Source organism: Pseudopipra pipra, chromosome W, assembly GCF_036250125.1.
Source record: "Pseudopipra pipra isolate bDixPip1 chromosome W, bDixPip1.hap1, whole genome shotgun sequence".
Taxonomy (NCBI): Eukaryota; Metazoa; Chordata; class Aves; order Passeriformes; family Pipridae; genus Pseudopipra; species Pseudopipra pipra.
The window spans coordinates 6,199,242-6,224,580 of NC_087580.1; the positions used below are offsets into that span (position 1 = coordinate 6,199,242).

At 53.8% G+C, this 25,339-nt stretch overlaps 1 protein-coding gene and 2 long non-coding RNA genes across 4 annotated transcripts; all 3 read right to left on the reverse strand.

Moving 5' to 3' along the window:
- Window positions 1–1,335: 1,335 nt before the first annotated feature.
- On the reverse strand, window positions 1,336–22,802 carry LOC135404816 (ankyrin repeat domain-containing protein 26-like). Its single transcript, XM_064639546.1, has 9 exons — window positions 22,585–22,802; window positions 22,058–22,172; window positions 21,640–21,813; window positions 21,445–21,551; window positions 20,649–20,739; window positions 20,217–20,392; window positions 2,593–2,686; window positions 1,846–2,127; window positions 1,336–1,587 (listed from the first exon to the last, which is right to left on the reverse strand). The coding sequence occupies exons 1-9, from the start codon at window positions 22,800–22,802 to the stop codon at window positions 1,348–1,350; spliced, it is 1,497 nt and encodes a 498-aa protein (XP_064495616.1). The 3' UTR covers window positions 1,336–1,347.
- LOC135405102 (uncharacterized) lies at window positions 9,662–10,685 on the reverse strand. The gene is made up of 2 exons (XR_010425738.1): window positions 9,886–10,685; window positions 9,662–9,793 (listed from the first exon to the last, which is right to left on the reverse strand). It is a non-coding gene; the product is annotated as an uncharacterized LOC135405102 (long non-coding RNA).
- On the reverse strand, window positions 11,061–12,219 carry LOC135404352 (uncharacterized). Of its 2 annotated transcripts, XR_010425623.1 has the most exons (4): window positions 12,151–12,219; window positions 11,655–11,800; window positions 11,293–11,543; window positions 11,061–11,174 (listed from the first exon to the last, which is right to left on the reverse strand). It is a non-coding gene; the product is annotated as an uncharacterized LOC135404352 (long non-coding RNA). The 2 variants fall into 2 exon arrangements; XR_010425622.1 differs by lacking the exon at window positions 12,151–12,219 and having other exon boundaries at window positions 11,655–11,878.
- Window positions 22,803–25,339: the final 2,537 nt, after the last annotated feature.

Below are 25,339 nucleotides of genomic sequence, written 5' to 3' on the forward strand. Positions count from 1 at the left end.
TCTTTCCATTTGAAGCCATTCCCCCTTGTCCTCTCACTACCTGCTCTTTTAAATGCGCCCTCTTCATCCTTCTTGTGGGCTCCCTTCTCACCCCAAAAGGCCACAATTAGGTCACCCCAAAGCCTTCTCTTTTCCAGGCTGAAGGGTTGCAATTGTCCCAGCCTTTCCTCCTAGCAGAGGTGCTCCATCTTTCCAAGCACCTTGGTGGCCTCCTCTGGACTCAGTCCAACAGCTGGAGGTCCTTGCTGTGCTGAGGAGCCCAGAGCTGGATGCAGCCCTCCAGCTGGGCTCTCCCAAGGGCAGAGCAGAGGCAGAATGCCCTCCCTCCACCCGCTGGCCACGCTGCCTTGGACGCAGCCCAGGACACAATTGGCTCTCTGGGCTGCGAGCGCACATCGCCGGCTCATGTCCGGCCTCTCCTCCAGCCCAAGGGCTTCTCGGCAGGGCTGCTCTGCCCCTCTTCATCCCCCAGCCTGCACTGATACAGGGGCTGCCCTGAGCCACGGCCAGCAGCTTGCACTGGCTCTTGGTAAACCATCAGCAGATTGCCATGGGCCCACTTCTCCAGCTTGTCCAGGGCCCTCTGGATGGCATCAGCTGTGTCAACCACACCCCTCAGCTTGGTGGCAGCTGCAAATTTGCTGAGGGCGCACTCCAGCCCTTCCTCTGGATCATTAGTGAAGACATTAAAGAACACTGGGCCCAGTCCAGACCCCTGAGGGACACCACTCGGCACTGATGGCCCTCAGCACTCTGAGCCATTGATCACCACCTCTGCATGGCACTGTTCACCCAATTTCTTATCCATCTAACAGTCCACACATCCAGTCCGTCTCTCTCCACTTTGGAGAGAAGGATGTTGTGGGGGACTGTGTCAAAGGCTTTCCAGAATGACAGGGAGATGACATGGGCAGCCCTTGTCCACTGAGGCAGTCACTCCATCTTAGAAGGCCACCAGGTCAGTCAAGCAGGACTTGCCCTTGGCGAAGCTGTGCTGGTGCTTCCAATCACCTCCCTGTCATCCACGTGCCTTGACAGAGCTTCTAGAAGGATCTTTTCCATCACCTCCCCAGGCACAGAGGGCAGGCTGACAGGTTGGCAGTTCCCAGGGCCCTCCTTTCTACCCCATTCAAAGATGGGCACAGTGGGGTTCGCTTTTTCCCCTCACCTGGGACTTCCCCTGACTGCCACGACTTTTCAAACATCAAGGAGAGTGTCTTGGCAACTCCATCAGACCCTGGTGGCCAATGGAGGGCAATAATGCTGGCCAGATGGAGAAGATGGATTCCCAAGGAAAATGCAGGAAGAAAAAGGAGTCTCTCATTACCTCTCCAAACAAGCATGGACTTACCTTTCCAGTTTCTTGGCAAGGCATCTTCTGGTTATCACTTCCTCCAGATACAGCTCTTTGTACATCCCCATCTCTCCCTGTGTTGCTTCTTTATGAGAAGCACTCTCTTGTTGGGTGTTTTTGACCCTCTCCAATTCACTTTCCAGATTTCTAATCCTTTCTTCCAACTGGATTCTCACGGATTCACAATGACTGTCTTCAATTTGTCCTAGTGGGGCCTGGTGGGCTGCCTGTGCCTGAAGGAGACAGTGCACCTTCAACCACCACAAGAAAAAGAGAGCTCTGCCCAGCACAAAATTGCACACACCCAGTTCCAAGGGCCCAGCCTTACTCAGAGAGGCGGCTCTGCCTCCTCACTCCCAGCAGCAATCAAGGCACAACCCAGGAGCTACCAGGGCAAACAATTCTTTGCAGTGGGAAAGAAGCCCAAATGAGCACTCTGCTTCAAAGCTCCTAATGAAGAGTCTGTGGACACTGGGGAGAAATTCACTTACTTGCAAAACGAGGCTGACCTCTTGTAGCTTTGCACTTCTTTCCTGGTCAGCTCCTTCTGCCACCTCTCCTGTACACTGTTCTCTTTGGCTGCCATCCAGCACCAAAGTCTCCAAATGGTGGTGGAGTTTTGTCACCTCTTCTTGCAGCTGACATTTGCTCTTCTCCAGTTGTTCACACTTCCCAAGCAGAGTGGACAGCTCTTCTGGCAAAGCCTGGTTTAGGGCCTCGAGCTGCATGCCTGTTCCAGGCTCCATGTCCAGCTGCTGGGAAAGTTCACCACCCTGGACACAGAAAAAAAAAAGAAAGGGAAACTCAGCATGGTCTAAAGGCAGTGAATTCTGGGAAAACCTCTCAAGGGGGTGGCCATGGCAACTGTATTTATCATCTACTGGAAAGGAGCCTAGGAAACACTTGAAAGATTCCCCCACAGAAAGAAGAAACTTTAGACCTACTTAAGAATTTGGGAGACACTTCTGGCAGCAATACTTCTGGGTCCCTTGGAGCTCATGACGAAACTCCTCATTTAGAATCTAAGAATTCCTCCAGTGTCCAGCACACCAAATCCCCTCAGGGCTTTTGTAGCAGCTGGGGAAAGGACCAGGCTGCTTTCTGAGCAGCCTCTGCTGAGGAGAAGGCAGAAACTGAGCTCCCCAGGCTCTCCAGGAAAACTTCATCTGGCAATTGCCCCACAGAAATAGGCAACTAGGCTCAAGAGTCACAAAAAGGCAAATTTAGCACCAGCTTACTGAGGCAGAGGCTTGCAGGGCTCTTGGAAGGGCTTCAACGCTCTCGCTTGGCTGCTGGACAGTGCCTTCCAATCTGCTGTTCTCACTGGCAAAGCTTAAGAAGAAATACAGCTCTTATTACCAGAAAACCCAATGCCAGACAAACTGTGCTAAGGAACAGAAGCCACAGCAGAAGTGTCCTTCAAAATCCCACTGACTGTCCCCCTGTTTCCACCCAATCCCCCAAAGCCACAGACCCCTCGCTTCACTGGGTTACTCTCTTACTGTTGCGCGTCTTCTTCCAGGCGGTCCTGCAGTTCCTGGGAAGAAGTTATTGCCTCTCTTTTCTTGTCATCCAAGGCAGTCTTCAAGTCAGGAACACAATGCTCAGACTGAAGATGCTTTTCTTCCTCCTCCTGCAGCTGTAAAACCACGGGAAGAATCCACAGTTGTCAGGGGAGCTTTTCCAGAGAGGAGCCAGCTGCTGCTGAAGAACTCAGGTGCTGCATGTCTGTGTGCATCCCCTCTGCCCAAAGAACTGCAATCCATTCAAGTCCCTTCAAAGCTTCACTTCTACTCCCCAATGAACACAATGAACACTGGTTTGTCCGTTTTCAGGATGGAGAGGAAGCAACAGGCACCCCCAGGTTTCTCCCTGTGGGGACAGGCTTTCCATACCTCCGCGCCAGCCCTGTCCAGCTCCTCCTGCAAGTGCAGATTATCTTCCTCCAGGTGAGCCTCATGGCTTCCAGGAACCACAAGAGCACTCCTAAAGCATGCAAAATTTCATCGGAAACATGTCTGACCCTGCATCAGTTTTCCCCTGCTTGCTCCCAAAACAGCTCTTCCCCCCTTTCCTACAAGCTCCGGGAAAGCAAAGCCAAGTCCATGGAAGTATTGGAGAATTTCTCTTACAAGGGGCCTCCCTAAAGCAGCCTCAACTACCAGCTCAGGCCATGCTGTTCAGGGCTCCTTGCACTGCTCTTCAAAGTGCCCCCAGATGCGGCTGCACAAACTCCCAGGGCAAGCCCTTCGACCCCCTGACCATCTCCATGGCAGGAAGTTTTCTCCTTCTGTGCTCGGAGCCCCTCGTGTCCCCTGGGACAGTGTTGCTTCTCTTTCCCCCAACGCTTCCCTTCAGAGCACTGAACGCCCCAACTCTGCCGTGCCTCAAACCCCCCTGGCCTGCAGAGCAGCCACGCTGCTGAGCTACTGGCAAGTTTCCCCGGGGCTCTGGCTCTGGGTGTGGGGAGGGCACCACAGACAAGGCTTTCTTGCAGACCTCAGCGGGCAAAGGACGAGAGCCCCTGAGGTACGAGAGCAGCCAAGGGCAGACCTGCATTCACCAGTCCCACGGGGAACTGCTTCCACGGGGCTGCTCCTTCTTTTTCCCAGCTCATTGCCACGCCCCTCGTCTGGGTCCCACTTGCAGACTACCCAGAACACCCGGGGGCTGTTTTGACAAAGCCCTCACCTTTCCCCCTGGGCTTGAGCAGGCCTGTCAGCTGCTTTGTTCACAAGGCACTCCAGAATCTCCTCGTGCTGTTGCAAGGCTGCAAGTTTCAAGGGGGTAAATCCCCACTAAAAGGAGAAAGAATCCCCATTAGAAAGACACAGACAAGCTCTGCAGCTGTTGGAAAGAGCAGCTTTAGCCACGTGCCAAGGTTACCTGGTTCTGAGCATCACTGTTGGCATGATGCTCCAGTAACAGCCCTGCTACAGCTGTGTTTTTAGAGAGGACAGCCAGGTGAAGGGCAGTGTTGCCGTCAGCGTCTGCCAGATTGGGGTCGGCACCGTGTTCCAGCAGAACAGCAACACATTCTTCCTGCTCCTGCTGGACTGCCTGGCAACAACACACCAAAAGGGAAAGGCTTCCAACTTTTCATCCCCCTCTGTCACAACGCCCTCAGCTCCTGAGTGCTGCCATAGAAGACCATCTGCAAAGATCAGCTAACAGAGGCTGTGCCCTGCCCATTGCAATAGGTGTGTTTCTATGGCCCCGCCCTGCAAGGAATCCTGCCAGACACCTCCCCTTTAACACCCCAGCACTGAGCCCCACCTCCAAGCTCAGAAGGCATTCCACACACCTTCATCAGGGCTGTTCTCTTGAAGTTGTCAGTGAGGTTGGGCTGGCTGTTCTTTCTTAGCAGATATCTGACGACATCTGCATGGCCATTGGCTGAAGCCAGATGTAGAGGTGTCCTAAAAATTAAACAGACACTCTTAACCCAGACAGACAAAGGACGAGCCCAAGCTATGTCTCTACCCAGCACCCTTGGGACCCTGCCCGGACTCTGCTGCTGCTGCTGCTGCTGCTGCTGCTGCTGCTGCAACCCTGCCCTGATGAGCCAGAGGGCAGAACAGGTGAGGGCTGAGCAGCTGCAGAACAGCCCTGCAGAGAGAGCACGGCCAAGGGGCAGGTGGGCAACACGCGTTTGCAACAGCGCTGGAGCCCGGCCGGCAGCTCCGAGCAGTGAAAAGCTCAAGAGTTCCCTGTCCCAGCTGACAGGGCAAATGTCACTTTTCAAGCCTTGTCCTTAAGAGAGGGCTGCCGAGGACTACTGCAGCTTGGCTCAGGAGCAGCCAAGGTGTGCCATCAGCGTGGCCCAGAACTCACCGCATCTCCTGGTCTGGCCTGTCGATGCCGACTACCTTGACGTACCAGCGCCAGCGCCTCAGCCAGCCCAGGTCACCGCGGGCGGCCGCACGGTGCAGCCTGCCCAGCCCCTGCTCCCGGAGCTGGGAGGCGCTGCTGGAGCTGGTGGCAGCCCAGGGCTGCCCACTGGGACTGCTGGAGGGCGACTGCCGTCGCTTCTTGCTCAGAAGCCACGGCATGGCCCTGCTTGGAGCTCCCAGCAGCAGGAAGGGCAAGAAGGCCCCGGCGGGCTGCCGGGAGCCAAGTGGGGATGAGGAATGGGACGGGGCGAGGTTTAGGGGGAGGGTGACAAAGGGGACGAGAATAAGGACGGGCACAGGGTAGAAAGCACAAGGCAGACGAGGTCGCCCTGCGCAGTGGTCGTGGCCTGCAGCTGCCAAGACGGCGATGCAGGCGCGCAATGCTCCCCGAGCGGGATGTGCTGCTGCTCCCCGAGAGGCTACAGCAGCTCTGGGCGCCGGCTGCGGGCACCAACAAAGCCGCGCCCGACTGGCGCCTGTGGCGTCACAATGGCTGGTGGAAGGCTCAGCACGTCAGCGTGGGGTGTGACAGAGGCCACGGGGCAGGGTGGGGCCGGGCGGGACAGGGCAGGGCGGGGCAGGTGTGAGGGCGGCCCTGCTGGGCCTTGTGGGAAGGAGGCGGCCTGGGCCTTGTGAGGGCGGCCGGTGGGAGTGGGCACTGCCCCGCCTCAGGGCGCCCCGGGGCAGGGCCCGGGACGCTCCCACCGGGCCGCAGGCTGCGGTAGGCGCTGGAGCAGCTCCCGCATCACCCGCTCTGGCTTTTTGCTTCAGCCTGGAGCCGGGCTGCCTCTGGACACACTGCCATCAAATGAGGCTCAGGACGAAGTGGGGCCACCACAGCTCTCAAGAAATGCCCATCCAGCGCTCCAAGCCCGCCAGGCCAGAGTTCCAGGACAATTCCCCAACTCCTTTGTCTTGTCCCTCTTGAAGAGCAGACACCTCACCCCCCTTCCCCTCACAATTGCTCTCTCCTGCTGCTTTGCCAGATGCCAACAGTGAATTTCTGCTCTGCTGCTCCACCAGCCAACGGGCAGCACACAGCAGGGCAGGAAGAAACTTTCAAACACATCTTGTCCCACTTTGTCCCAATGACAACACCAAGTGAAGGACCACAAGTTCTGCACCAGCTTTCTCAGGGGAGGGACACTACAATGCACCGCAAACAGGCTGAAGAAATTTCCCTTTTTCTTTATGGGCTGCAAACCGGTCTGCTTCCCACAGGATCGGGGATTTGCCTGTGTTTATGGCTACCAGAAGCTCACCCACTATCTTCTGCCCAGAACACAAAGAGGAGGGCTCAAAAGCACTGCAAGAGTCTGGCAACTGAGTAGCAGCAATAGCTCACCTGGAGGCCATGATCTTAACACCACTGTGCTTCAAGCCTTCCCAGAGGAAGGGCACACATTTGCCTGGCCTCTGGGACAGGCTGAAGATGCAGCTGTGAGCAGAGCTGAAGGGAGCAGAGGACAGCTCTGGCTCGGCCTTCAGGCCTGGCTTCTCTTTCAGCCTTGAAGATGTCTGCTGGACTGATTTGCACTCAGAGCAAGGGCAGAAAGAGAAGTCTTAACTCCCAGCCCGGGAAGAAAGCCATAAGAAGCCTTCAAAAATATGACTCTCCTCATCCCTCCCACCTAGGCCCAAAGAGCTCCAATTCTGTCACCAAACGCAGCAGTTCTCCTCAAATGTCGGGACAGTTGTGGCAGCCGTGCCCTTTCTGCCAAAGTTGGACAGGTCCCCACCTGTCCCAGAGGCAAGCAGAGGGAAGAAGAGGGGACAGCCTTGGGATGGGGGAATGGGAGAAGCAAAGCCAGCAGGGGGAACAGAAGAAAACGAGGACACATCCTGGAGTCTTGATGGCGACTGCCGTTGGTTCTGGCGGAGGAGCCCCTCTATGCTGTGTGTGCTTTGGCACAGGCTGCACTGTGGGTATGGCCCTGCTCTGCTGGTGGCCACTGCTCACCCTCTGCACATAATCATGGAAAGACTAAGGTGCTCTAGTCCAAGGCCTGTTCTGGAACAGGGTTTCCTAGAGACAGTTGTCCTGATCCCTGAAGGTTGGGAAAAGCCAGGAAAGACATAGGTAAAGAAGACATTCAGTATTTCTGCTTTTTTCCTGTCCTGTGGAACAAGCTGCCCCATCTTGTTGAGAGATGGGCCCACATTTTCCCTGCTTTTCCTTTTGTCACCTACAGACATAAAGAAGTCCTTCCTGTTGTCTCTGACATCACTGGCCTGATTCAGTTCCATTTGGGCTTTGGCTTTACCAACTTCATCCCTGCATGCCCAGATAACATTTCTGTTTTCTTTCTTTGCGTCCACTCTCTGTAAGCTTCCTTTTTGTGTTTGAACAAGAAGCTCCTTGTCAAGCCATCCATGCAGGCCTCCTGGAATTTCTGCCTGATTTCCTGCTTTTTAGGATGAAACTCTCTTGAGCTTGATGGAAGTGATCCTTGAATATTAACCAGCTCTTTTGTGTCACTGTGCTTTGCAAGGTGTTGCAAAGGCTGTTAAACCCAACAAGTATGGAAAGGGGGTTTCGATGAGAAGAAAATTAGTAGGTGCAAACCCAGGATGAATGGGCTCTGTCTGTAGCACTGGGCCAGATTCAATGAAATTTACCAGTAACACAGTTCCCTGTGGCACAGCTGCTGGCATGTGGAGCACAAGTCCTCACTGCTGTGTTAACTTATGAGCCTTGCAGTCATTCAGCCCCCAAGGACAGCTCTGTTTGTGTTCACAGAGATCCAATGACAGTAAGAATCCCTGCCCAGCCTGGTGTTCAAAGGAGTTGACAGTGTAGAGATGGGGGAAATACACTGGGGGATTTGTTCCCCAGTGTCACGGGTTTACTTGTTCTAAAAACCCGGACGGGAATTTTTTTTCCCCTGCTGCCTGTGGGGGAGGGATGTTGAATGGGGAGGACAGTTTTCTGCCTTGGGTGATTACCTACCCAAAGGAGCTGGCTGGCAGAACTACATTCCAGCCTGACAGCTCTCTCTGGGGCTGGGGGGGGCTTTTTTCTCCCCTCCTCTCCTTGGAAAGTGGCACTTCACTTTCTGCCTTAACGGAGGCAAGGGGGGGATGTGTTGGAAAAACTCTGAGGCCGTTTTGCTCTCGACCTGGTCATCCATCTAAGAGAAGGTCACTCTGAACCAACCTACATCCTGAGCACCTCGCTGCCACCGTCCAAGCTCGCTCGGCCCCGGCAGATGAACCTCAGGATTAAAGGGTGGGCTCAGTTCAGTGCACGCTGTGTCTCACCTAAAATATCCATTGCTCAGGCTCGAAGGCCTTACCCGCATTTGCAAAGCCCTGTATCACCAGCGCGCTTGTAACAAATGTGGGTGGAGACCTTTCCCAAATCTTCATTTGTGAAGACTGGCCATGATGAGATGAGGGGATTGAGTCCATCATCAGCAAGTTTGCAGATGACACCAAGCTGGGGGGGAGTGTCCATCAGCTGGAAGGCAGGAGGGCTCTGCAGAGGGACCTGGATAGATTGGAGAGTTGGGCTCATTCCAACGGGATGAGGTTCAACCAGGCCAAGGGCCGGGTCCTGCCCTTTGGCCACAACAACCCCCTGCAGCACCCTGGGCTGGGGACAGAGTGGCTGGAGAGCAGCCAGGCAGGAAGGGACCTGGAGGTTTGGATTGACAGGAAGCTGAACATGAGCCAGAGCACGCCCAGGTGGCCAAGAAGGCCAATGGCATCCTGGCCTGGCTCAGGAACAGTGTGGCCAGCAGGTCCAAGGAAGTGATTCTTCCCCTGGACTCAGTGCTGGTGAGGCCACCCCTGGAGTGCTGTGTCCAGTTCTGGGCCCCTCAGATCAGGAGGATATTGAGGTCCTGGAGCAGGTCCAGAGGAGAGCAACAAGGCTGGGATAGGGACTCAAGCACGAGTCCTGTGAGGAGAGGCTGAGGGAGCTGGGGCTGTTCAGCCTGGAGAAGAGGAGGCTCACGGGAGACCTCCTCACTCTCTGCAACTCCCTGACAGGAGGGTGTAGCCAGGTGGAGGTTGGTCTCTTTTCCCAGGCAACCATCAGCAAGACAAGAGGGCATGGTCTTAAGCTGTGCCAGGGGAGGTTTAGGTTGGATATTAGAAAGAATTTCTTTACAAAGAGGGTAATCAGCCATTGGAATGGGCTACCCAGGGAAGTGGTGATTCTCCGTCCCTGGAGGTTTTTAAGAAGAGACTGGATGTGGCATCAGTGCCATGGTCTAGCAACCACAGTGGTAGTGGATCAGGGGTTGGACTTGATGATCTCTGAGGTCCCTTCCAACCCAGCTGATTCTATGATTCTATGGGAACACACACATGGAGATGGGAACACACACATGGAGATGGGAACACCCATGGAGATGGGAGCACACACATGGAGATGGGAACACACACACACAAGATCAGGCAGAGTGGCTTTGCTGAAGGGATTTATTGATCATTCAGGGGAAATGGCCCTGGGCTCTGAGGGAAATCAGGGGGTTCTTCCAGGGATGATCATCTCCTCATGGTGCTGGAGGGGGACAGGGCACGGGTGTCACCACCAGTCCTGAAAGACAGAGCCCAAAATGTCACCCCCAAAGTCCACTGCAACATGAGAGGGGTCTTGTCCTGACCCCTCTCCCTGCAGGCACTGCTCACCTCAGACATCCAGGGATGCAGCCACGCCTTTCTCACCAACAAGACCCACCACCTTCTCAACCACAGGGGGCTGGGGACAAAGACAGACTCAGAGACACACTGGGTGCAGTGGGATGTATTGGGAGCCTGGGGGAAGAAATGGGATCCTTGGGGAAGGTGCACTGGGGTATACTGGGGCAGACTGGGATGGCCAGAAGTGTCATGGCCATGTGAGGGGAGGACCCGACTCAGGCAGAACTCCTGGTACCCACCTGAGCCATCTTCAGGATCCCAATGTCCACTAAATGCAGCTGGAGAGAGACCAGGAGCCCTGGCTGGTCACTGGGATGTCCCCGGTGCCAGCGAGGGATGGGGGGACCAAAGTGTCCCCCAGTTCCCAGACTGGATGCCCTCCAGTCCCCCCGGCCCACTCACCTCCCGCAGATCATTTTGGGTTCCTGCCAAGAGTGCCTGGGCAAGGAGAGCAAAGGGTTAAGCAGGATTGGCTCCTGTGGGGCTGGGGGAGGGACACGGGTGTCCCCAGCCCCCCCAGCCCAGGGCTGCCCCCCGTCTGAGGGGGAAAATCCCTTCTGCTCCCCCTGCTCCCACTGCACCCAGTTTCACCTCCAACCCCTGTGCCTGCAGGGCCCAGGGTGGGGATGGAGACAAGGAGAGCCAGGGGAATTCAGGGCCTGCAGGGAGGGTGGGGGGAGGTTGGGGGGGACCCAAAGATGCTGAACTGGGGGGAACTGGGGAGCCCACGGGACTGGGATTGGGGTGTTGAAGGGGCCCTGTGTGGGATACAGGGGAGGGGAAAGGAATTCAAGTGTAGGGACATGGGGACTGCAAGGGAGAGGCTTGGTGGGGACAGGAGGAGGAGGATGGAGGAGGACAAAAATGAGGGCACTGGGAGATGGTTGGGAGTGGAGAGGGAGTCAAGGAATGGACTTGGGAGGTATCAGGGCAGTGGCCTGGGTGAAACGCAAAGGTCTGGAAAGAAAAGCTTTGGGAATGATCAGTGGGAGGATGTTTGGGGACCCTGGGTAGGACACAGAGCAGATCCTGGGGAGGAGATGCCTGAGGGGACCAAAAAGGATGGGATGGGAGGCCCAAGGGGTGGGATTTGGGAGCACCATTAAAAGAAACAGGTGGGGGCCCTCCCAGCAATTGACAGTGGACCTCCCTTGTCAGGGATTGCTGAATGGCTTCCTGCTGTTGCATCTTTCATTTCTTATCAAAAATCACCCAAATAGTTTTCAAACAGTGCCTGCCAGTGGAGCTTGAAGGCACTCGTTCCATCAAAGCCATACCTGTAATTCAGAGGCATAAACAGAGAATGTAGATTTGTCTCTTAAGGTGCTCTCTCATTTCTACTAGATGTCAATTAGTATCATGTAAAACATGATCATTAAAATTAAAACCTCTCACCCTTCTATTTCCCTTTGAAAAATAATTCTGCTGTTAAAACACTCACTTCTGTTTGATTGTTTAAAATCCAAATGAATGTGTGTACTAGTGGACACAGACAGGGCTCCCTCACAGAGAAGCCCATGAAGTATGGGCTGGATGAGCAGACAGCAGGCTGGTTGAAATCTGCTGGCCGGGGTGGTGATCAGGAGTGCAACATCCAGCTGGAGGCCAGTGATCAGCAATTCCTGGTGAACATCTTCATTGATGATCTGGATGATGGGATATAGTGCTCAAGTTTAATGGAGCTGATGAGTTTACATTCCGACTGCAAGGAACATGTTTTCACATCTGAAGCAGGGGATGGGAAACCAGAGACTCACTGTGAACACCCAATGATTTCCAGAGCCTTTCCAGAGCATTTCATTCAAATCCGGGAATTTTGGATTAAAAAATCACGGTGCTCCTCCATTACTCTGGAAAGGGGACCCTGGTCTGTCAGGAGTGAGGACATTGCTGAATCTGAAAGCTGGAGAAGACAACAAGAAATGTGTGACCCTCCAGAGGATGAAAGCCCTGGATGAAGTTGTCAAGAAGTTCAGACCCAATGCCTTTCGAGTTTTACGGTTGTGTTAACATTTCTTGTAGTTTTTCCCTTGTTTGTCCCCTGAAAGTTTGATGAAAACTCCCCTTGATGTCTGTATCCTTAGACCCCACTCCCCCATTGGCCAAAGTTTGCTGCATTGAAGTATTTCCTTTTTTGGCCACCCTTTCCCTAAAATGGATAAACTCTACCCCTTTTTCCCTTATCTAGTTACACTTTGCATGCTGGGGTCCCATCTGGGGTGCCAAGAAGAGCTGTGCTTTGGTACCAATTACCTCTGAAGCTGCTCGTATGCCTTCATAGGCTGCTAAGATTTCCTTCTCCTCAGGGGTGGAATTGGCCTCAGAACCTCTGTGGTTTCAGCTCCAGAAACCCAGTGGTCGCCCTCATGTCTCCCCAGGCACCTTTTGCCAGAGGCTCCAGGAGGGACCTTTATCTCCAGCTGCAGAGTAGAGCACATTCTTTACCTCTGGTCCTGTCCTGACTGCTCCAACAGCCACGGCATGTGCAATCTCTTGCTTGATCTGCCTGAAAGCATGTTGTTGTTCAGGACCCCACTGGAAATTGTTCTTTTTACGGGTCACAAAGTAAAGAGGGCTCACCATCTGGCTGTACTCTGGGATGTGCATCCTCCAGAAGCCAATGGCTCCCAGAAAAGCTTGGGTTTCTTTCTTGTTTGTGGGTGGAGCCATTGCTACAATCTTGTTGATGACGTCTGTTGGTATCTGGTGTCGTCCATTTGCCATTTCAGCCCTAGGAACTGGATCTCTTGGGCAGGTCCCTTGACCTTACTCTTCTTGATGGCAAAACAGGCCTCGAGGAGAATCTGGATGATCTTCTGTCCTTTCTCGAAAACTTCTTCTGCTGTGTCCCCCCACACAATGATGTCATGGATGTACTGGATGGATGGATGGGGGTCACAGCATCTCGGTTCCTCCGATACTGTTGCCTGTGTACAGTTGTCGTGGCCGTTGGCACTTCTTGTCCCCAAAGCTCCAGCGATTCCTTTTGTACAACAAGGGGACCAATGCAGCACCACCTCTCCAATTTTAAGTAGCATTTTCGCTGCCTTCACCACTAGGATCATTGTCGTTGAACAATGCAGGGATGGGTTAGAGCTGATCTTGGAGTCTTTGCTACCAAACCTTGAAGGCCACCATTAAGGAAACTGGTTACTAGGCTGTGGATGTCGAAATTAAGGAAAGGAAGCAATTTGTTCCATCCATCTGAACGGTCCCTTACAGGATGTCCTGGGACAGGCACAAAACCAGCAAGAATCAGGAAAAAATTAGTAAAAAGGCCATTGTTACTATTTTTCTTTCTCCTTGTTCCTAAACAAAGCTATGTTTAGATAAACAAAATCCTCCTTGGCAGCTCTCCCGATAGTGTCCCAAAACAATGGTGGATGTTGACAAAACAAACCTGCTCTTGGCAGCTTTCCCAGACAATGTTCCCACAACAAAACCAAAGGAACCAAAACAATCCCACTTCTGACACCAAAACCATCTGTAGCCGGTTGGAGTTGGCTTCCTGCCAAACCCCACAGACTACAGAAGATTACTACGTGTAAATTTAGGGTAGAACTTAGGTGGGAGGTTCCTGTGCAACAGAGCTCTTTCCCACAGTTTCTCTTGGAAAAGAATGGAGTTCCACAGCTCATTGCTTCCATTTCAATCTTTTTGGCCTTTGACCACTCTGGAAAATCTGTACCAACCTGATGAGCAGAAGTCTTGGGCTTTACCACAGGTGTCTGGGTGGTGTTCTGAGAGCCAGACTTCTGCTCAGTCCCAAACTGATGCCAACATGTCCCAGGCCAGGTGAATCCAGAAGTGGACTTGCAGCCAGAACTCCGCTGACAGCGCTGCTTGGGACCACAGATCTGCTTCTGTGGCGCTCCAAAAAGAGCTTGGTGTTGGCCACTGCAAGTCTCTCAGTAGCTCTGAAACATTCACAAGCACACACAGAGTCATCTTTGGCAGGAAGGCTTTTGCAAACTTACCCTCCACAGCCTTGGCTACTACTCGACTTCTAAAAGCCAAGGGCATGAAAAGCGTCCAAAACAAGCACATCCTTTGATCTGAGCTTGTTCACAGGGCCTGTTTCTAAGAAATCACACCAAGTGCAAGGAGCAGCCAGTGTCACCTCCAGAAGAACTCTGGCCTACCCTGGCCTTCTCAAGGAAAGCTCAACCCTCAGACCCGCTGCCAAAACAGAAGCCAAGAAAGAGCCGCCTTATTTTGGATTCACAGAATCCAACTCTCTTCTCCCAGAGGCCTCTCCTTATTCAAACAGGAAAGGGCACAAGATTCATCTTCTCTGTCACCCACAGCATGAGAGTAGAGACTGGCAAAAAGACTGCCTGCTAAAACAACCTCAACTTGAAAAGACACCAATAATGCCAGAGTGGTGCTGCTGTGGGGTTACTGCTGGAACTCTAAAGAGAAAGGAAGACAGGTCTGAGGAAGGGAAGGCTCTGAAGGAACGTTCCCCACAAAGATGCCACGTTCTGCTGTCACACCTGACGCTGGCCAGATGTAGAAAAGGGATTTCCAAGGAAAATGCAGGAGGAAAAAGGAGTCTGTTCTTACCAGTCCAAAAAAGCAGGGACTTACCTTTCCAGTTTCTTGGCGAGGCTTTTTCTGGTTTTGGCTTCCACCAGATACAGCTCTTTGTACTTGTCCACTTCTGCCTGGGTGGATTCTTTCTGAAAAGGTCTTTCTGGTTGGTTGCTTTTTGTCCTTCCCAGTGCACGTTCCAGATCTCTAATTCTGTCTTCTAACTGGTTTTTCAGTGAGTCGAAATGACTGGCTCTGATTTCTTCTAAGGTGTCCTGGTGGGCTGCCTGTGCCTGAAGGAGACAGTGCACCTTCAACCACCACAAGAAAAAGAGAGCTCTGCCCAGCACAAAATTGCACACACCCACTTCCAAGGGCCCAGCCTTACTCAGAGAGGCGGCTCTGCCTCCTCACTCCCAGCAGCAACCAAGGCACAACCCAGGAGCTGCCAGGGCAAACAATTCTTTGCATTGGGAAAGAAGCCCAAATGAGCACTCTGCTTCAAAGCTCCTAATGAAGAGACACTGGGTCTGTAGGACAGGGCATATCCAAAAGGATTCTTCAAAGACAAGAAGAGCTTCCACATCCACCTCCAGCCCCTCACCCACACCACTGGAATTTCAGTGACTCCTTTTCTGAGCACTTTCACCCCCTACAAGGACAAAGCAGCATCTGTAGGTCTGGCCATGACAGCTGCAAGTTGCCAAACCCATTCAAGGATGAGCAGTGAAAAGCAGAGCAGTGCACAGAGATCCCCCCAGGCACTGCAAAGTGGGAATCTGCCTTGGGCAGCCTTTGGATTCAGGGACCTGACGCCACATTCCACACCCATGACAGCACTCCTGCCCAACCAGATTGCCTTCTGCCACTGCCTTCAGCAAAGACAGAAGCTAACCCACAGAATACAGGAGCAAAAGAAAAAGACCAAAACCATGGCCACAAGAGAAGTTTACGTAGCACCTGTGGACACTGGGGAGAAATTCACTTACTTGCAAAAACTCATTGACTTCTTGGAGTTTTTGTCTTATTTCCTGGTCTGCTTGTTCTTCCACCTCTCTTTTACACTGTTCGAGTTGGCTGCGATCCACCACGTTGGTCTCCAAATGATGGTGGAGTTTTGCCAGCTCTTCTTGCAGCTGGCATTTGTCCATGGCCAGGTTCTCGCACTCCCCACGCAGGGCAGACAGCTCTTCTTGCAAAGCCTGATTTTTGGCCTCCAGCTGCGTGCACTGTTCACGTTCCCTGTCCAACTGCTGGGAAAGTTCAGCAACCTGCAGACAGAAAGAACAAAAAAGGAGCTCAGCATGGTTTACAGGCAGTGAATTCTGGGAAAACCTCAAAAGGAGGTGCCCAGGGAGACTTTATTCATCATCTGCTGGCTCAGGACTAGACACAAAGTGCAACCAGGCTTTTCTTTTCCAGCAAGAACAGCTTTCCCATCATTTGTCATGGGATTCCTCAGCTTCCCAGCCTTTTGGAGTTCCTCATGCAAAAATGCTCCAAGCTTCTGGACTCCAAAGGAATGACTGCAAAGGCAGGAAGCCATTCTACAGGGATGCCTTCAAACCCAAGCGTGACTCTGACAGACGCCGCTTTAGCAACGGATCCGAGTGACGAGCGGAGAAGGGATGAAAGGTTCTGTGCCACTGCTGCACAGGCACAGCAGCCTCAAAAGCACTGCTGGGAACAGTCCTTCTGGCTCCCCGCCACAGGATGGGCTGAAACAGCTCCCCGTGAGCAAGAAGGGACAGATTTTCCCCTGGGAGGCCCCTGTCCTCCTTGGGCCCTGGGCAGCAACAACACTGTGGAGAAAAGCCAAACCTCAAGTGCCTCCTGCTCAGCTCGTGCCTGAGACAGGGCTCAGGGGCTGATGGTGCCCTGCCAGTGACAGCGCTGTTCCTCCCCTCTCTGCCAGGGCAGCAATTCATCTGGCACACCCAGAGGACGCTGTCACAGCCTCCCTCCAGCTGCAGCCAGGCCTGAGCTGGGCCCCACTGCTCTCAGCCCATGCACGTGATGTCCTGCCAGGACGGCAGACCTGCCCATCCCTCAGGCCCAGCCGGGGGATCTGCACTCTTGGCTGACCCCGCTCACTCTCAGGGGACCTGTTCTGCTCTTCTTGCTCAGGGCCTGTGGGACGGCTCCCTGGCCCCTCAGCTCACACACCCTGCCAGGCTGGCTGCCACTCCTGGCTTGCCCCTCCTCTGCAGGACAGCCTGGCCTCCATCAGCCCTTACACCTACTGCTTTGCCCTCAACATTTGCATCTTTCCCCAGAAGGAGAACTACCTCTGGATTAGTTCGAGTCATCTCCCACTGGAACAGCAGGAGGAGCATTAAGAAAAGCCCATCACATCCAAAATGCAGCCAAGCGAATAAAAACATCCACATGACAAGAAATAGAGGGAAAGCATCTCCCAGCTTTCAAAAGAAGGAACACCACAACCAAAGAGCACCACCCAGAGCACAGCTCACCTCTCTTTGGAATCTATCAACTTCCTTGACCTTTTCAGAATATCTCCTCTTCATTTCTTCCAGCTGGGACTGACTTCCTTTCTCTTCATTAACCCGGAGTTTCCTCCTCTCTGTCCTCAGAAGCTTTTCCAGCCTGCACAGCAAATTAGTCAAGAAAACCATGAAACACAGGAAGAACCAGCCTTTCCCCCACAGTCTCACAGAAACAGCACAGACAGCATCCAAGCCTAGAATGGCTTGGCTTGGCAGGGACCTTAAAGATCATCCAGTTCCAAGCCTCCTGCTCTGGGCAGGGACACCTTCCACCAGACCAGCTTGTTCACAACCCCATCCAACCTGGCCTTGAACACTTCCAGCCATGGGGCATCCACAGCTTCTCTGGGCAACCGGTTGCAGTTCCTCACCAGCCTCACAGCAACCAATTTCTTCCCAGGATCAAATCTAAACCTACTCTCTTTCCGTTTGAAGCCATTCCCCCTTGTCCTCTCACTACCTGCTCTTTTAAATGCACTCTCTTCATCCTTCTTGTGGGCTCCCTTCACACCCCAAAAGGCCACAATTAGGTCACCCCAAAGCCTTCTCTTTTCCAGGCTGAAGGGTTGCAATTGTCCCAGCCTTTCCTCCTAGCAGAGGTGCTCCATCTTTCCAAGCACCTTGGTGGCCTCCTCTGGGCTCAGTCCAACAGCTGGAGGTCCTTGCTGTGCTGAGGAGCCCAGAGCTGGATGCAGCCCTCCAGCTGGGCTCTCCCAAGGGCAGAGCAGAGAGGCAGAATGCCCTCCCTCCACCCGCTGGCCACGCTGCCTTGGACGCAGCCCAGGACACAATTGGCTCTCTGGGCTGCGAGCGCACATCGCCGGCTCATGTCCGGCCTCTCCTCCAGCCCAAGGGCTTCTCGGCAGGGCTGCTCTGCCCCTCTTCATCCCCCAGCCTGCACTGATACAGGGGCTGCCCTGAGCCACGGCCAGCAGCTTGCACTGGCTCTTGGTAAACCATCAGCAGATTGCCATGGGCCCACTTCTCCAGCTGGACCAGGGCCCTCTGGATGGCATCAGCTGTGTCAAACACACCCCTCAGCTTGGTGTCAGCTGCAAATTTGCTGAGGGCGCACTCCAGCCCTTCCTCTGGATCATTAGTGAAGACATTAAAGAACACTGGGCCCAGTCCAGACCCCTGAGGGACACCACTCGGCACTGATGGCCCTCAGCACTCTGAGCCATTGATCACCACCTCTGCATGGCACTGTTCACCCAATTTCTTATCCATCTAACAGTCCACACATCCAGTCTGTCTCTCTCCACTTTGGAGAGAAGGATGTTGTGGGGGACTGTGTCAAAGGCTTTCCAGAATGACAGGGAGATGACATGGGTAGCCCTTGTCCACTGAGGCAGTCACTCCATCTTAGAAGGCCACCAGGTCGGTCAAGCAGCACTTGCCCTTGGCGAAGCTGTGCTGGTGCTTCCAATCACCTCCCTGTCATCCACGTGCCTTGACAGAGCTTCTAGAAGGATCTTTTCCATCACCTCCCCAGGCACAGAGGGCAGGCTGACAGGTTGGCAGTTCCCAGGGCCCTCCTTTCTACCCCTTTCAAAGATGGGCACAGTGGGGTTCCCTTTTTCCCCTCACCTGGGACTTCCCCTGACTGCCACGACTTTTCAAACATCAAGGAGAGTGTCTTGGCAACTCCATCAGACCCTGCTGGCCAGTGGAGGGCAATAATGCTGGCCAGATGGAGAAGATGGATTCCCAAGGAAAATGCAGGAAGAAAAAGGAGTCTCTCATTACCTCTCCAAACAAGCAAGGACTTACCTTTCCAGTTTCTTGGCAAGGCATCTTCTGGTTTTCACTTCCTCCACATACAGCTCTTTGTACATCCCCATCTCTCCCTGTGCTGCTTCTTTACGAGAAGCACTCTCTTGTTGGGTGTTTTTGATCCTGTCCAATTCACTTTCCAGATCTCTAATCCTTTTTTCCAACTGGATTCTCATGGATTCACAATGACTGCCTTCAATTTGTCCTAGTGGGGCCTGGTGGGCTGCCTGTGCCTGAAGGAGACAGTGCACCTTCAACCACCACAAGAAAAAGAGAGCTCTGCCCAGCACAAAATTGCACACACCCAGTTCCAAGGGCCCAGCCTTACTCAGAGAGGCGGCTCTGCCTCCTCACTCCCAGCAGCAATCAAGGCAGAACCCAGGAGCTACCAGGGCAAACAATTCTTTGCAGTGGGAAAGAAGCCCAAATGAGCACTCTGCTTCAAAGCTCCTAATGAAGAGCCTGTGGACACTGGGGAGAAATTCACTTACCTGCAAAACAGGGCTGACCTCTTGTAGCTTTGGACTTCTTTCCTGGTCAGCTCCTTCTTCCACCTCTCTTGTACATTGTTCTCTTTGGCTGCCATCCAGCACCAAAGTCTCCAAATGGTGGTGGAGTTTTGTCACCTCTTCTTGCAGCTGACATTTGCTCTTCTCCAGTGTTTCACACTTCCCAAGCAGAGTGGACAGCTCTTCTTGCAAAGCCTGGTTTAGGGCCTCGAGCTGCATGCCTGTTCTAGGCTCCATGTCCAGCTGCTGGGAAAGTTCACCACCCTGTGCACAGAAAAAAAATAATAGGGAAACTCAGCATGGTCTAAAGGCAGTGAATTCTGGGAAAACCTCTCAAGGGGGTGGCCATGGCAACTGTATTTATCATCTACTGGAAACCAGCCTAGGAAACACTTGAAAGATTCCCCCACAGAAAGAAGAAACTTTACACCTACTTAAGAATTTGGGAGACACTTCTGGCAACAATACTTCTGGGTCCCTTGGAGCTCATGATGAAACTCCTCATTTAGAATCTAAGAATTCCTCCAGCGTCCAGCACACCAAATACCCTCAGGGCTTTTGTAGCAGCTGGGGAAAGGACCAGGCTGCTTTCTGAGCAGCCTCTGCTGAGGAGAAGGCAGAAACTGAGCTCCCCAGGTTCTGCAGGAAAACTTCATCTGACAGTTGCCCCACAGAAATAGGCAACTAGGCTCAAGAGTCACACAAAAAGGCAAATTTAGCACCAGCTTACTGAGGCAGAGGCTTGCAGGGCTCTCGGAAGGGCTTCAACGCTCTCGCTTGGCTGCTGGACAGTGGCTTCCAATCTGCTGTTCTCACTGGCAAAGCTTAAGAAGAAATACAGCTCTTATTACCAGAAAACCCAATGCCAGACAAACTGTGCTAAGGAACAGAAGCCACAGCAGAAGTGTCCTTCAAAATCCCACTGACTGTCCCCCTGTTTCCACCCAATCCCCCAAAGCCACAGACCCCTCGCTTCACTGGGTTACTCTCTTACTGTTGCGCGTCTTCTTCCAGTTGGTTTAGAGTCGGATTGGTCTCGCAAGATGCCAACAGGAGGTCCTGCAGTTTCTGGGAAGAAGTTAATGCCTCTCTTTTCTTGGCATCCAAGGCACTCTTCAAGTCAGGAACACAATGCTCAGACTGAAGATGCTTTTCTTCCTCCTCCTGCAGCTGTAAAATCACGGGAAGAATCCACAGTTGTCAGGGGAGCTTTTCCAGAGAGGAGCCAGCTGCTGCTGAAGAACTCAGGTGCTGCATGTCTGTGTGCATCCCCTCTGCCCAAAGAACTGCAATCCATTCAAGTCCCTTCAAAGCTTCACTTCTACTCCCCAATGAACACAATGAACACTGGTTTGTCCGTTTTCAGGATGGATAGGAAGCAACAGGCACCCCCAGGTTTCTCCCTGTGGGGACAGGCTTTCCATACCTCCGCGTCAGCCCTGTCCAGCTCCTCCTGCAAGCGCAGATTATCTTCCTCCAGGTGAGCCTCGTGGCTTCCAGGAACCACAAGAGCACTCCTAAAGCATGCAAAATTTCATCGGAAACATGTCTGACTCTGCATCAGTTTTCCCCTGCTTGCTCCCAAAACAGCTCTTCCCCCCTTTCCTACAAGCTCCGGGAAAGCAAAGCCAAGTCCATGGAAGCATTGGAGAATTTCTCTTACAAGGGGCCTCCCTAAAGCAGCCTCAGCTACCAGCTCAGGCCGTGCTGTTCAGGGCTCCTTGCACTGCTCTTCAAAGTCCCCCCAGATGCGGCTGCACAAACTCCCAGGGCAAGCCCTTCGACCCCCTGACCATCTCCATGGCAGGAAGTTTTCTCCTTCTGTGCTCGGAGCCCCTCGTGTCCCCTGGGACAGTGTTGCTTCTCTTTCCCCCAACGCTTCCCTTCAGAGCACTGAACGCCCCAACTCTGCCGTGCCTCAAACCCCCCTGGCCTGCAGAGCAGCCACGCTGCTGAGCTACTGGCAAGTTTCCCCGGGGCTCTGGCTCTGGGTGGGGGGAGGGCACCACAGACAAGGCTTTCTTGCAGACCTCAGCGGGCAAAGGACGAGAGCCCCTGAGGTACGAGAGCAGCCAAGGGCAGACCTGCATTCACCAGTCCCACGGGGAACTGCTTCCACGGGGCTGCTCCTTCTTTTTCCCAGCTCATTGCCACGCCCCTCGTCTGGGTCACACTTGCAGACTACCCAGAACACCCGGGGGCTGTTTTGACAAAGCCCTCACCTTTCCCCCTGGCCTTGAGCAGGCCTGTCAGCTGCTTTGTTCACGAGGCACTCCAGAATCTCCTCGTGCTGTTGCAAGGCTGCAAGTTTCAAGGGGGTAAATCCCCACTAAAAGGAGAAAGAATCTCCATTAGAAAGACACAGACAAGCTCTGCAGCTGTTGGAAAGAGCAGCTTTAGCCACGTGCCAAGGTTACCTGGTTCTGAGCATCACTGTTGGCATGATGCTCCAGTAACAGCCCTGCTACAGCTGTGTTTTTAGAGAGCACAGCCAGGTGAAGGGCAGTGTTGCCGTCAGCGTCTGCCAGATTGGGGTCGGCACCGTGTTCCAGCAGAACAGCAACACATTCTTCCTGCTCCTGCTGGACTGCCTGGCAACAACACACCAAAAGGGAAAGGCTTCCAACTTTTCCATCCCCCTCTGTCACAACTCCCTCAGCTCCTGAGTGCTGCCATAGAAGACCATCTGCAAAGATTAGCTACAGAGGCTGTGCTGTGCCCATTGCAATAGGTTTGTTTCTATGGCCCTGCCCTGCAAGGAATCCTGCCAGACACCTCCCCTTTAACACCCCAGCACTGAGCCCCACCTCCAAGCTCAGAAGGCATTCCACACACCTTCATCAGGGCTGTTCTCTTGAAGTTGTCAGTGAGGTTGGGCTGGCTGTTCTTTCTTAGCAGATATCTGATGACATCTGCATGGCCATTGGCCGAAGCCAGATGTAGAGGTGTCCTAAAAATTAAACAGACGCTCTTAACCCAGACAGACAAAGGATGAGCCCAAGCTGTGTCTCTACCCAGCACCCTGGGGACTCTGCCCGGACTCTGCTGCTGCTGCTGCTGCTGCTGCTGCTGCTGCAACCCTGCCCTGATGAGCCAGAGGGCAGAACAGGTGAGGGCTGAGCAGCTGCAGAACAGCCCTGCAGAGAGAGCACGGCCAAGGGGCAGCTGGGCAACACGCGTTTGCAACAGCGCTGGAGCCCGGCCGGCAGCTCCGAGCAGTGAAAAGCTCAAGAGTTCCCTGTCCCAGCTGACAGGGCAAATGTCACTTTTCAAGCCTTGTCCCTAAGAGAGGGCTGCCGAGGACTACTGCAGCTTGGCTCAGGAGCAGCCAAGGTGTGCCATCAGCGTGGCCCAGAACTCACCGCATCTCCTGGTCTGGCCTGTCGATGCCGACTACCTTGACGTACCAGCGCCAGCGCCTCAGCCAGCCCAGGTCACCGCGGGCGGCCGCGCGGTGCAGCCTGCCCAGCCCCTGCTCCCGGAGCTGGGAGGCGCTGCTGGAGCTGGTGGCAGCCCAGGGCTGCCCACTGGGGCTGCTGGAGGGCGACTGCCGTCGCTTCTTGCTCAGAAGCCACGGCATGGCCCTGCTTGGAGCTCCCAGCAGCAGGAAGGGCAAGAAGGCCCCGGCGGGCTGCCGGGAGCCAAGTGGGGATGAGGAATGGGACGGGCGAGGTTTAGGGGGAGGGTGACAAAGGGGACGAGAATAAGGACGGGCACAGGGTATGAAGCACAAGGCAGACGAGGTCGCCCTGCGCAGTGGTCGTGGCCTGCAGCTGCCAAGACGGCGATGCAGGCGCGCAATGCTCCCCGAGCGGGATGTGCTGCTGCTCCCCGAGAGGCTACAGCAGCTCTGGGCGCCGGCTGCGGGCACCAACAAAGCCGTGCCCGACTGGCGCCTGTGGCGTCACAATGGCTGGTGGAAGGCTCAGCACGTCAGCGTGGGGTGTGACAGAGGCCACGGGGCAGGGTGGGGCCGGGCGGGACAGGGCAGGGCGGGGCAGGTGTGAGGGCGGCCCTGCTGGGCCTTGTGGGAAGGAGGCGGCCTGGGCCTTGTGAGGGCGGCCGGCGGGAGTGGGCACTGCCCCGCCTCAGGGCGCCCCGGGGCAGGGCCCGGGACGCTCCCACCGGGCCGCAGGCTGCGGTAGGCGCTGGAGCAGCTCCCGCATCACCCGCTCTGGCTTTTTGCTTCAGCCTGGAGCCGGGCTGCCTCTGGACACACTGCCATCAAATGAGGCTCAGGACGAAGTGGGGCCACCACAGCTCTCAAGAAATGCCCACCCAGCGCTCCAAGCCCGCCAGGCCAGAGTTCCAGGACAATTCCCCAACTCCTTTGTCTTGTCCCTCTTGAAGAGCAGACACCTCACCCCCCTTCCCCTCACAACTGCTCTCTCCTGCTGCTTTGCCAGATGCCAACAGTGAATTTCTGCTCTGCTGCTGCACCAGGCAACAAGCAGCACACAGCAGGGCAGGAAGAAACTTTCAAACACATCTTGTCCCACTTTGCCCCAATGACAACACCAAGTGTTGGAAGGACCACAAGTTCTGCACCAGCTTTCTCAGGGGAGGGACACTACAATGGACCACAAACAGGCTGAAGAAATTTCCCTTTTTGTTTGCGGATGTGTCAGGGTTGTGTTAGATGTTGATACTTTTGGTCTGTTTTTGGCCCAGCCGCCTGGGACAGTCTCTCCTTTTCCTGCCAAGGTAGGAGAAAACAAGCACTGAGAAACGGGAACTTCATCCTTGAAGGAGGCGTTTTGTACAAACTACAATTAATTGGTGTCTTATTATTGGCTGATGGCCTTCCAAGGGCATTTGAAGAAGAAAGTGAAGGGGAGGGGGATGAAGTATGGCCCCAGACTCCCTGAAGTACAGTGTGCAAGTGTGGGGGGAATTCCAAAGGACACACGCATGCGCAGAAGGGGCACCACTTCCAGAACGCTGGCAGGGACTGAAGGCCTCTGGCTGGGTGGTGCTGGCCACACCTGCCCAGGCAGACCTCACCAATTAATTGGGTAAAAAGCTGATGGCTCGTGCTCAGCAGACACAAGCTTCACCTGAAAGGACAACGTTGCCTGTTGCGGGGACGCTGTGACCTTGTGAGCCTGCCGACTGTCCCAGAGTGCAGCTTCTGCTCTGGGCAATTCTGGGCATTCTGGGGAGGTGAGATAACTTCAGAAGCAGCACCTGGGGGACTGGGGGAGTCATACTGAGGGCTTATTTTTCTCCTCCTTCCTCTCTCTTGGGTTTTTTCCTTTTGTTGGCCACCTCTTGATAATAAATATTGGTTTTGTTCCTTCCAAACTCTCCCTGATACAGCTGCTAAGAAATTAATTAAAAAAACAAAACAAAACAAAACAAAACAAAACAGCCCCCCCCCCAACTAGAGGAGAACTGTTCCATATTCAGTAGTACCTGCACAGATAGGACCCCAGCTGGCAAAAAGCAGGATTCATTGAGTTCAAAAAAGTATTTCTTTTATAGGACATAACCTGTAAGGTTTGAAGAAAGGAAACCCTCATCAATCACAGAATTCTAGAATAAATAAATTTTCTCCAGAAATGGGACTACCCAAAACTTTCTCAGTTAGAATAGAGCTTTGCTCAAAAGCTGGCAACCTAACCCCAGAATAGCTCTGGGTATAATAAGAGACAGGGTGCTGAGAGTGTTCCAGCAGGTGAGGGAAACAAGGGGCAGCAAATGAAGTTAAGAAGTGACAGTCCCCAGCTCCGGGAAGTCTGAATTTTTAACTGGACATCAGCTTCCCATTGTCACTGTTATGTGCTATCTATGCATCAATAGGAGGTTTTGTGAGGGTGGTTTCCAGAGGAAGATCCAAATGAGCTCACACTTAAGGGACCAAAGAGCCAAAGAGCCTCTGTTCCCTGCACAGTGGAGCTGCTGGTGCAGCCTCAGCAGCCCAAGGCAGAGGTGGAAGGAAACAGCTTGCAAATAAAGCTGCAGAAATGAACAACTTCCATGAGTTGCCACCAGAGCAACGGGACATTTGGGATGGCTTCATCCTGGAAAGGAGACCTTCCCTATTTCTGTGGGCAAAGAACATACAGGACAGGAAAAAATAGCACTGTAGTTCCATTACAGTGTCAAACCACCAGA

Excerpts from the sequence above, each read along its gene's own strand:
- LOC135404816 (XM_064639546.1), bottom strand. The coding sequence starts at position 22,802 with ATGCCGTGGCTTCTGAGCAAGAAGCGACGGCAGTCGCCCTCCAGCAGC. Across the intron at positions 22,173-22,584 it reads AGGCCAGACCAGGAGATGCG|GACACCTCTACATCTGGCTT; the intron begins GTGAGTTCTGGG and ends TTTAATTTTTAG. Across the intron at positions 1,588-1,845 it reads AGGTCAGCCTCGTTTTGCAA|GCACAGGCAGCCCACCAGGC; the intron begins GTAAGTGAATTT and ends TGTCTCCTTCAG.